This window comes from Acomys russatus, chromosome 27 (assembly GCF_903995435.1).
Source record: "Acomys russatus chromosome 27, mAcoRus1.1, whole genome shotgun sequence".
Taxonomy (NCBI): Eukaryota; Metazoa; Chordata; class Mammalia; order Rodentia; family Muridae; genus Acomys; species Acomys russatus.
Genome location: NC_067163.1, coordinates 47477312 through 47489943, shown reverse-complemented (window position 1 = coordinate 47489943; position 12632 = coordinate 47477312). Strand labels below are relative to the sequence as shown.

The 12632-nt window shown below is 41.1% G+C and overlaps 1 protein-coding gene across 1 annotated transcript in view; it reads right to left on the bottom strand.

Moving 5' to 3' along the window:
- The window catches only part of Nek1 (NIMA related kinase 1), a 125820-nt gene extending 113550 nt beyond the window's left edge, over positions 1–12270 (bottom strand). Inside the window, exons 1-4 of the mRNA XM_051170046.1 lie at positions 11720–12270; positions 6534–6681; positions 6103–6199; positions 2623–2720 (exon numbers count right to left, since the gene is read on the bottom strand). Coding sequence (XP_051026003.1) covers positions 2623–2720; positions 6103–6199; positions 6534–6650 — 312 coding nt within the window. The 5' untranslated portion in view covers positions 6651–6681; positions 11720–12270. The remainder of the gene's footprint in view (positions 1–2622; positions 2721–6102; positions 6200–6533; positions 6682–11719) is intronic.
- Between the last annotated feature and the right edge of the window lie 362 nt (positions 12271–12632).

The window sequence follows — 12632 nt, the reverse complement described above, 5'->3', positions numbered from 1 at the left end:
GTAAGTAAATCTTAAAAAAAAAAAAAAAAAAATTGGGTGGTGGCAGCCATGCAGCAGAAGGAGCTGCTGTCAGCCCTGGAGCCAACATCTCACCAGTCAGCAAGGCCACAAAGAGTATACCTCTGAGCTGCAAAGCCTGGAGGGTCGTGTTGTAGGAAGACAGACCCCTTGCTACTGCTAGCCCGCCCTTACTGCACTGGTTGCTGCCTTGGTCACCTGGATTTTTGTTTGTTTGGGTTTTTTGTTTTTTGTTTTTGTTTTTGGTCTTGTACGACTATCCTTCCTTGTGGGGGTGGGGTGGGGGTGGAGTTCTAATTCCCCACTGGGCAATGCAATCACAATGCATAGCAATAGTGGTGATTTCCCAAAAAAGCAATGCCACTCAGATTAATGATTCAGCTAAAGATTTCTGAGAAAAATTAAACATATGTATGGTTAAAAAGACTAGGTCAAGGTGCTTTTATGAACAATGAATTAGATCAGGTCAGGTGTTTTGTCAGCTACTCTGTAGAAAACCTAGGGTACAACATAAAATAGAAGACACATTCTTGTCTGCTGAGGTTAGAGAGCTCCTGAGTTTCACCTACAGGGGATAGGCTAGTGATCAAAGACAGTAAGTTGGTTTCAGTGCCACTATTAAGATTGAGCTTCTGTGTCCATTGTAAAATCTATTTTCCTGGTTTCATAACTATGAGTTTGCTGATGAGCTCTAGTATGCACCTTGGGGACTTACTGCTGTGCAGCATGCAGACTGAATAGATTCTTCTACTGTCTCAACAAAAGTCAAAGGTCTGTTACCTAAACTTCTCTATTTAACTATATATTTACTTTACTATGAAAACAGTATAAGAATAGGTAGATGGTAAACTATGCCTATATGAACAAGAATTTTGTAAAGTCAGAATAATATTATGTCTATCTCCTTTCTTGTAACTGCAAACTACCTGACAGTACAAAAGAAACTGGCTGTTAAAAATATTTAACTTGCTCAAATTGTTAATTTGTAATAGGAAAACTGTTTAGGATAGAGATGTAGTGTGAGAAGAAACCACAGGGGAAACTGAGCAATCAGGTACGGGACTTAGAATAACTTATTTTTAAAAATATGAAACTTGGCCGGGTGTGTGGCACACACCTTTAATTTCAGCACTTGAGAGGCAGAGGCAGGCGGATCGCTGTGAATTCGAGGCCAGCCTGGTCTACAAAGTGAGTCCAGAACAGCCAATGCTACACAGGGAAACCAAAAAGAAAAAAAGAAACTTGTCATTATGTGTAACTGAAACTCCTAAGAAATGATTGTAAGCTGGATGTGGTGCTGCACACCTGTAACCCCAGCACTCAGGAGGCAGAGTCAGGCGGATCTCCATGAGTTCGAGGGCAGCCTCGTCTACGAAGCAAGTCCATGACAGCCACAGAAACCCTGTCTTGAAAAACCAAAGGAGGAAGAGGAGGAGCAGGAGGAGGAGGAAGGAAGAGGATGAAGAAGGCGGAGGAGGAAGGAGGAGGAGGGAGGAGGAGGAAGAGGAGAAAGAGGAGAAGGAGGAAGAAGAGGAAGAAGAGGAGGAGGAGAAGGAGGAACAGGAAGAGGAAGGAGGAGGAGGGAGAGGAGGAAGAAGGAGGAGGAAAGAGGAGGAGTAGGAGGAAGGAGGAGGAAGGAGGAGGAAGAGAAGGAAGGAGGAGGAAGAAAAGGAGGAAGGAGGAAGAGGAGGAAGAAGAAGAAAGAAAGGAAGGAAGGAAGGAGAGGAGGAGGAAGAAAGGAGGAGGAGGTAGTATTGTAATGTGATTTTTTTTTTCCTGTATGGGGGTTTTTATTAAGGTTAAAAAGGACTAAGAGAAAAAAATAAAGCTGTTGGAGCCTTGATCCATCTACCAAGTGTGTGTGTGTGTGTGTGTGTGTGTCTATTTTACATTAGTTGCAATGGACATACAAATACAAAGCTCAACAACAAAAAATTCATGCTCCATAAGTATCTGCTAAAATAAATGACAAGAGATAGATAAATTTTCAAAAATACCCCAAAATAAGGCTGCTTAGGTAAGGTGGGCCATACTTCAGAGACCCCAGTAGTCAAATCAGATTTCATGCAGCTGCAAATAGAAAGCTTCTAAAGCTAGAGTTATTTAGCAATTTTTCTGGAAGATATTATCTGGGAGCAATAAGCCAGATTGAAAAGACACAGAATAATTAATCAGTTATAATAAACAATTAGGTTACAAACAAGTAACGGACGCGCACACACGTGTGTGGGGGATACAGTTTATACTACACATACAGACTATATCATAGATAGGAAATGAGACAGGGAACTAAACAAAGATGGTAACTAATTAGAGATGTGACTAAAATATTAGATCTGATACCAGCCTGCACTAGCAATTATTATTAGCATCCATAGTTAAAAATGAATATAGGTAGTTGGGTGTGGTGACATGTCTACAGTTTCAGCACTCAGGTGGTAGAGGTGAGATAAGTAGAAGTTCTAGGCCAGCCTGGGCTACATGAGACTCTATCCCCTGCTCTACGTGGCCCCACCCACCCCCACCAAATGGAGCCATATAGAATCACACTCTGAGCTGCTTCTTGGTAGTGGGGTAGCAATCAGCTCCTCCATGCCAACCCACCTGGTCTTCGTGGAACAATGTGCCTTTCTGAGCATTGATTCGTTTAAACAGATCCCCTCCTTCACAGTAATCCATTACTATGTAGAGAGAGCCATTTTCTACAAAATACAAACATTAAATTCCATCTTAAATACTGCATAAAAAGCAGCTAAATTAAGGTACTTACAGGTTTGCTAAGCAGCAGCAGCTAAACAATAGAGCAGACCATCTTCTAAATGTTAGGGCACAAAGTCTAGGGGCTCTGCTTATGCAGGTGCTACAAAGTCTAGGGGCTCTGCTTATGCAGGTGCTACAATGACATGGTTCACGGTGACCGTAATACTTCGAGAACATAAATAAAACGCAGAATAATACACCTTTGCTCAGTTTCCTTAAAGATGATATATAAAATCACGTTTTCCCACTAATTTTTCAGAGCCCTTATTTTAAGACTTGAAATGTCAGTTTTCAGTTTTGAATTACTCACTTGAATTAATTGTTCACAAAACACAAACACAACAATAAATGTTATAATTAAGTCTGAGGATTCAACAGTGAATAAGGCCCAGCCTCCACCTCCAGCCCCTAGTGATTTCTTTTATTTTCTGAAAACAAACAAACAAACAAACAAACAGTGTACACATTTGTGAACAGCATGAAGATGGGACATGGCCGTTGTCACTTTGTATCTCTTATACCTTTATATCTCTATGCACGGAGGAAGGTCTACAAAACAATCATTCCTTCCACCACCAACTTTCTTTTTTTTTTCCACAAAAGAAAAGTGGTCACTATCACTTACAATAACTGAGAGGGTGGCATTCCCAGTTCTCATGTCCTTATGGTGTGCACAATGGCTGTATTTCTAGAAGCACTTCCCTCTCAGTTTGTGGTGGCATTCTTTTTTGTTGTTGTTTTTTTTTTTTTTTTGTCGTTGTTGTTTTGTTTGTTTGTTTGTTTTGAGACAGGGTTTCTCTGTGTAGCCTTGGCTGTCCTGGACTCGCTTTGTAGACCAGCCTGGCCTCGAACTCACAGCAATCCACCTGCCTCTGCCTCCCGAGTGCTGGGATTAAAGGCGTGTGCCAGCATGCCAGGCCCTGTGGTAACATTCTCATTGAGAGCTCTTATATGCTCTTCTGATATACCGTTTATAGTATACCATGACAACCAGTACCTAGAATAAACTAATTAAGAATCTGTATGACAAAGCCAGGCTCCATGGTGCACGCCTGTAATCTCAGCACTCAGGAGGCAGAGGCAGGCAGATCTCTGTGAGTTTGAGGCCAGCCTGTTCTACAAAGTGAATCCAGAACAGCCAGTGCTTGTTATACAGAGAAATTCTGTCTAAACAAACAAACAAACAAACAAACAAAGCTGGAGATGTAACTTAGTGGAAGCGCTTGCTCAAAACACATGAAGCCAGGTGTTTGATCTCAAGCACTGGAGTGTGGACAAAGGGGGAGGGGAACTATGAGAGGTTACAGGGAACACAAAGAAATTTGAGAAATGTTGGGGATTTAGCACATGAACTAGTTATTATTCTCTGCCATTCAGATACCTATTATTTAGAGGGAAAGTTATCATGTGTTGTCTCCTTCCCATCGTCCCACCTCTTCTCCCGCCCATCCACCCGCTGCCTGAATACTTGCTTGTCAAACAAAGTCTCCATATGCTGTTGCCCAGGCTGGCCTCAAACTCACAGGCCTCTTGCTACTGCCTCCCCAGTACTAATATTGCAGGTGTCCGGCTCCACACCAGGCAGCACTTACTTAGATACACCACTAACAGAGAAGTGTTTCCTCTTAGAGACATAGAGACAAGAGTATAGACACACAAAAGCCCCGTTATCACTAAGAGGCTCACAGGATTTTAAAGAGGCCCTAAAATCCAAAACAACCACTACGTTAGAAATTGCTGGAAGCTGAAACAGTTTCAACTTCAAAACAAAATACAAAAACAAAACCCAAGTAAGCCAAGTGACAATGACAGGTCAGAGAATAACTAAGGCCAGACAGAAAACCATTCACCGAGATGTGAGTTAGAAAAACTCAGCACAAGCACACTGCTTGGCTATTTCTAGCATTCTTTCCTTTACTACCTCTTAATTTAGACGCCAAAAGCCCCAGGTGTTTTAATTATTGCTTTCTAACAGTTTGGCATATGTACATGTGTTTTATTATAAAAGACTGTATATATACATATGTATATATATCATGTTTACTATAAATTTTAGTACAGTGTCTCCTGGAGTTCTGTGAGTTGCTGTAGCAAATTAATCGGATCTAAAAGGAGGTCATAGGAACGTCCATTTGGAGCTTGTTTGGCAGAAAGTCACAAGTCTGGACTTGCTGCTGGTTCTGAAATATAGACAGCAAGGACAGTGTCCCCAATCCAGGCAATGTGACACCATCTGCAGGCAGACAGTGTCTGATGTGATCTAGATAAGAGGGCTTGGAGCTGCTATCCACTGTAAAGATGCTTGTTTGCTGCTGGAAAGACTCCCACACCTTTTAAGTCACAGAAGTCTTGAGCACTGTGGTGCAAAGGCCGAGGGAAAAACAAGCACTTTGTTTCCCTAACATAGAATGTGTCGTGTAGGCACAGAAAGCAGGCTAAGAATAAACACTGCGTTGTGGACCACGCTGATTCCTAGGGGGAATGAGGGTGAAATTAGAGGAACTGAGAACGTGTGTCATGAACAGGTATAGCTTTAAACTGAGGCACAACAAAGACAACAAAGCCACACCTATAGAATGCGCCTCCCTTTTCAACCGTTCAGGTATTTCTAGGCAGAGATGAAGCCTGTTAACACTCTAGCACGGCCTGGGGAAGGGCACATGAGGGCTCACCCCTACATGAAAAGATATGACAGGTTCTGGATGCTGAGGAAGGAGTCAGCTTTCCTCAAGGATGTACTCAACTGGTAAACTGCCCATGATTCAATAAACAACCCCACCCCTGCACACATGCAAGGGACCCTAATTAAAGTTAGTGGGTTATTGAGAGAGAAAGAGAGAGAGAGAGAGAGGGGCCATGAAAGGAGGAAGAGGGGCTGCTGGAATGAAGAGAGAAATGAGGTGTGTGAAATATGATTAAATTACATTATACATGTATGAAATTGTCAAAAATAGGGAAATTATTTTAGAAAACGGAGATCAGAACATTTTCTCAGTATTAGTGGCAGGAATACTCATGTGGAGTTTTAAGTTTAAGATATTAATTATTGTCAATTTTTCCCTTCAAATGTTTGCACTATCCTGTTTCTTTTTAAGTAAGCACCAATAATAATGAGGCAGTATTATGCCACAAGGGACAGCTTGGTGTCAATACTATCCTAGACTCAAACTGATACTTTACATGTACACGTATTAAACAAACAAGCAAACAAATGAACCATTTTTCCATAAAAATACAATCACAAAATAATTCCTTATAAGGCAAATACTCTAAAATTGTAAATGTCTTAGAGCTTATTTTAAATGTTTACAAAATATATCAGACCTTCAAATGATTCTTTATATTGGACAATATTTGGATGCTTCATGTTTGCCAACACAGCAACTTCCCTCCTTGATTCTTGCCTTTCTTTACTGGACATCTTAAATGGGAGAAAAAAGTAAAATAGTAAAACCACTAGTAAGAAACTTAAAAGTCCGTCAGTAATATATAACAGTGAGTTAACAAAGAGTGAACTGAATCGGTATGAAACCCTCTTAGGGTCCCCAATCTAGGTTAAGTTATAAGACAGTAAGTATATGTTTCTACACTTAGGTACAGGCCTGTCTCAGAAAATAGCTGAACAGATTCCTGAGAAATTAATGGTCCTCAGTGAGATTACAGCACTCTTTCTCATTAGGCTATGCGTTTCTCTAATACAATGTCCTCTTGTAACCAGATTATTACTTGTGCAACTGAACTAAAATTTTACTTACTCTTGAGATGTTAATTTCCTTGATAACATAATGTCTGCTGTCCTCTGTAGATTTAACAAGAACAGCTTTTCCAAATGAACCTTCTCCAATCTTCTGTAGTCTAACATACTTCTCCATGGTTCTTTCCTAAGGCATTTTTATAGATACACTACACACAAAAAAGAATGGACAGAGATTAAGCAAGTTTTAACTAAAAGACATCTAACATCTTGACTGAAGGTCAAACAAACTTCACAGAACAAAACAGAGATGTTTCAGCTTTATTATAATGCTTTGAAACATCCAATCCTAAACATACTAACAATACAGACACATAAAGGCAATCTTTTTCCTACATGATTCAGTAGCATTATCAGTTTAATAATAGTAATACAATCTGACTAAGACACAATTTCTCAAAGTCGTTTCAACAACTCAACAACTTCAGGTAAAATTTCTGTACTTATGTTTTAATGTTTACTGTACAGATTTTCTTAGAGTAAAATCTAAAATCAAAGACTATGCAAGCATGGTATTGAACACCTTTAATCCCATCACTCCGGAAGACAGAGGCAGGAGGACTGATAACAATTTAAGGCCAGCCTGGTCTACAAAGTGAGTCCAGGACATACAAGGCTACACAGAGAAGCCCTGTCTCAAGGGGAAAAAAAAAATAGCACACACACAAATGTTAAAACTTGCAAATATATTATGTAAGCATCTTGGAGAAATATCTATTGGAACACAGTCCAAGAATGGAGTCCTATAAGAATTCTGAGTGTTTGTCAGAAAACAAGAGTTTTTTTTACCTCAGTTTCTTCAAAACACAGAATTGTTCTTGGACTGTGTTTTCGTGTTCCTGCCAGGTGTGGTGGGATAGGAGTTTCCTAGCTGTTTGTTGTTCACCATGCCAACTTATTATGAACTGGTTTGATTATCAGGCTTCAAAGATTATCTAACCAAGATAAAGTTGTTAATAGCTTCTTAGCTAATCTTGCTTGTCAACTTGACTGCATGTAGAATCAAGTGAAATCCAAGCAGTTGGGTGCACCTTTGAGGGGTTTTTACTTGATTCAGCATTTGACATGGGGAGACTCACTCCAAATCTGGATCATCTGAGATGAGAAGTCCTACCCTACATCCGGGCTACACCTTCTGTGACAGGATGTGGAAGATGGAAGCTTTGCTCTTTGCCTGCCTGCTCTCACTCTTGCTGGCAAGTTCATCTACGCTACCGCTGAGGCACTCCTTCATGTCATTAGAATCTAATTCAGGACTGAAGACTAGCCTTGTGGACAGAAAAGCTATTAGAGATCTTGCCTTTCCATTTGATGACAATCACTGGACTAGCCAGACCATAGCCTGTATGCCACTCTAATAAATCCTCTTTCATTCATTCATACATACATACATTATTTTAGTTCTGGTTCTATAGAGAACCATGACTAATAGAGTAGCTTTAATAATTATAATTTTAGATTAAGCCAGAAAAAATACAGTAGATAGTAAAATCTTAAAAATGGAAGCATGTGAGAAAGCCATAAAAGCAGCAATCAACACAGTCCAGGGGCAAGCTTTCTGTTCTGCAGACATACATGAATTCACCATTTTAATCTGAAATTGACACTTTATTCACCCAGCTTCTTCTCTGTTTCCACTCATAGCAAACATGTTTCCAATGTATGTTCCTTTCTAGGTGGAGATGGACGTTGAGGAAACTTAAAATTTCTGCTACAGTTCACCATATTAATAAGTTGATGTTTTCATCTCATCCATCAGAACTAAAATTTTAAAGTCATCTAAAAATTTTCAATTTTCTTCAGTTACAGAATTCTTGTTATAGTCCTGAAAACTAAAGGTCAAAATCCAGCCTGTAGTAAAATTAGTAATTATAACTTATCCAAGTTTGTGACAAAAAGCCTTCTTCAACTTTAAAAATGACATTATAATCAGATTCCATTTCAATTTCTATAATGGGAACACTGTTAACAACCATAGAGAAAGAAGAATTAAGATATTATCATAAAATCCCAGCCATTAACAGTGAGGTAGAGAGGAAAAGTCATTCCAAACACGGTCTACATTGAATCAACTGGCATAGTGTAATGGCTATCTGGAAACCAGCGAAAATTTAATGTTCTCTCCAGACCATGAAAGCTCAATGTATCATATTACTATACTACTTCGAGAGCAAATCATGATAAATTCATCTTAGAAAACTCAATTCCATAAAATAAAATTACATTATATAATAACCACATAATGAGGTTATTTCATAATCATCATTGTTTTGTGAATTTTTGGCAAGAGAAGAAAAAACAAAATTTGTCAGTTTGGCCCTTCCTCCAAATTTAATTGCCAATTCCTTTCTAGGGACTACACCAAACAGACAGAAGCTATTAGTGTACCTATTATTTCACTGTACTGCCATCCACATGCTGAGCACTGTGGTTCTAATTCAGTAAAGCCAAATGAACCACCCTTGGTAAGAAGGTGAAGAAAGATAATTCTAATTACCATCAAATGATGATAAACACAGGTACCTTTCTGAGCAATTAAATATCCCTGGTTAATGAGTTTCAGAACACAAGAGAAGCTCTCCTTTTCTGCGGTCAATGCACACCAGAGGGAAAACGTGAGCTACCTATTTCATAGCTCTGAGATGTTACAACTAAGTTATCATACCAGAAAACAATTTCAAATGAAATGAAATAAAAGAAAATAAAGTACACCACCTGCTGGCTTTCTTACACAACTCAAGACCACCCCCAGTAGACTGAGCTCTCCCACACCAACTAAGAAAATACAGACATGTCCACAGGACAGTCAGATGGAGGCAACATTTCAATTGAGAGTCTCTTTTCCAAGATGTGTCTAGATTTGCATCAAGTTGGCAACTAACAAACACAAGTGTGGCAAAAGGAAAACATATGTGTATGTTCATGTTTACATTTATTTATATACATATCTATATACATGTAAACACACAAGTATACAAGAAATACCCCTGCAAGGACACAAAACAAACCAGCAATATTGCTTTCGAAGAAGGAAAGTTAAGAGTTGAGAACTCTTCAATCTTTTCTATCCCCTGAATTTTTAACTATAAGATTTCTCAATCAAAACAACAAAATTAACTTTTAATCAGCTGTGTATACTGATACAAATAGGAAGAACACTGAGCAAATCAATTTCTCCTACTTAAATTTTAAAAAAAAAAATCTTTTAACTTATGTATTGAAAGAAAGACTGTGTGTGTGTGTCTGTGTGTGTGTGAGCTATGCAGACTTGTGGGAGTTTGCTCTTTTCTTCCACTATAGGTGGTAGGTCATGGGGACTGCACTAAGGTCATCAGACACGAGGCTTGGTGGCAAGTGCCTTTCAGTATGGTCCATCTCGCTGGCCCTACTTCAATCACTGAGCAGGAATGGGGCTACAAGGATGGTGGCAGAAGCACCTGCCTAGCATGCCCCAGGCCTGGTTTGGTCCCGAGCACTGAGAAAAATAATACCCTTGAACAATTCTCCATTTCCAAACTCTTCACCTTAACATTTTAAGTTTCTCTTCAGAATGTCAATTATGCTCCAGAAAAATTTACCTCAACTCTAGTCAAATTAGATTATCTTTCTTTCCATTTTTCTAAAAACTGTTACAAATAAGCAATGTTTGATACAATACTACAAACCACATATGAAAACTGTCAGAATACAGGAATTTAAAACTGCATGGTCATCTGTCATGAACACACACACTGACAGGCATTAAGCACTAGCTGTTTCAGATATTTGATGGACAGGTTATTCTGAAGGAAAACATTAGGAACAAATGCCAACAAGTCTCCCTGGTACTGCCAGCAGGCACAGGGGCATCTTCCAAAACAACAGAGATAATCTAAATTGTAGAAAAGGGTAAATGTATCTTTTCAGAGAGAAAAATTATTCTCTATTTTTCATTACTGAAGAAAAAGTTAGAAAAAAATAGAGGAATGCTACTATTGTTTCAAAGTATGTGTTTTCTCCTTAATAAATATATTCAGGCAGCATCCTAGGAGGTAATTGGAGAAAACCACTAGCATGCAAATAAAAACTTTACATGCGTGCAAAGCTAGCATGTCCACGCTTTAGACAAGAAAACAGACTAGAAGAATAAAATCCACTTGGAAGACAATGCCAATGCATTATTAATACGACCTCAAAAGAACTGCTGTGGTGAAGTTCCGCAGCCTTCTGTATCAGATTTCTGACAGACCTTTGTGTGTGTGTAAAAACCAGTTTCCCCACAAAATAGCTTACTTGGGTTTCACCAGAACAAGAGGCAATTTTAAATATAGACCTCCAGATCCTCGAAACTAGAAACAAAAGGTCTTTCTGTCTGGCTGCGGCCCATCACCTCTACTTACTGCGTGGACTGGACTAGGGCTTTTAAGCCGTCACAAACATTTCCGATGTGATTTATGTAGGCAATAAAAATATTTCTGCTTCTCGGCTACCAAGAAGAGACTTGATACCCTATAAGCATATACAGCGGGAGGAGATCCCCCTCAGTGACAGTCATAGGGGAGGGGAGTAAGGGGAAAGCGGGTGGGAGGAATGGGAGGATACAAGGAACGGGATAACTGTTGAGATGTAATATGAATGAATTAATTTAAAAAAACGAAAAGAAAAAAGAAATAAAAAGCAGACTATAGTTTTGCAAAAAAAAATATTTCTGCTTCTCAGAGATCTTACAGGAGAGAATTAAAAAAAAAAAAAAAAATGGGCAGGGTATATAACTCAGATCACCTGCCTCGCAAAAACCCCAGGACCCCTTCCCAGAGTTACACTGGATTATTAAAGTAGTAAAACTTCTAATACTGGAAATTGTGTCAATCCATGGAAAGAAAAGTGATACGTTAGGTTTTACGGTAATCAGTTAACTGCTGTTCATTTTCTCCTCATTATAATATGCTGGGACGATCAAAGGCATCTAATCGTTTAAATGACTGCTTATCATCCACTAAGATTGCGTTATCATTCGACGATATCAAAGAATTGCTTTGAGCCACACACAGGTCCTCTGAGTTAACAGTCTAATGAGGTGAAGGTGCTTTAAGTGCCAACACGTAAGGTTGAGTACCCATGCACTCTACCGAAGATCCATACAGGTCTTCTCATCCCCAGTGAGTTCACCAATCTGCCTCTCACCGCTTTCCCCACGTGCAAACTCACCTCAAAGACAGGGGACTTGAGTCAGAGTTAACAGTGGCGACCATAAGCACCGGTCTAGATGCGGCAGTGTCTTCCTACAGGACTTAAGTAAGAGGCACCGCGGTGCACTTTGAAAGTGACATGCTCTAAGAGAAAGCAAGTCTGTCCCCCTCCCGCCAGCAGCCGCACACAGCCCAGACTGCGACTCCTACACCTGGCACTGGTCTCTGGCTGACGCGTCAAGCTTGCCACCGTCGGGCCACGCTCAGCGTTCGCGCGACCCGCCCTGGCTACGCGGAAGAAACAAACACGGCGGTTTCTGACCCCTTGGAAACGCAGGCGGCGGCGGTGGCGGCACAGGGGGAGTGCCTGGGAACCGCCCCCAACTTCACCGGTTCGTGGTGGCTCGGCCAGGCGCGGACCGGCAGCGTGTGGGACTGCGAGGCTAGCTGATGCCCACGTCCTCCCGCCTCGTCACAGAGACCATGGATTCCCGGGTGCCGGCGACTGCACCGGCTCAAGGTAAGGACTCCGCACGTTGCCGCCCAGAAACCCTGAGGCTAATGCTGGGGAGAGAGGAACGGACCGCGCGTCACTGTCGCTGGCGTGTGACGTCAGCACGCAGGAGCCGACTTGTAGCAGTGCTGCAAGGGAGGAGCCCGGAGGCGCGATGGGGCGGTCTAAGCGAACTGGGCGGGACGAGCAAGGCGGGGCGGGACTAGAGGGAATATTAGGGGCGGGGCTTAGTGGAAGGGCGGGGTTACGGAATTGGGACAGCGAGGACCAGCCAACCGCGAGGGCGGGGAAGGCAGGGGCTAGACGGTAGGCGTTCGCTAGAAAGGGTGGATGGAGGCGGGGCATCGGGAAGGGGAGGGTACCGAGAAGGGACAGGGCCATAGGAGAGGGCTAAGGCCTCCGGAGGGAGGTTGTTGGG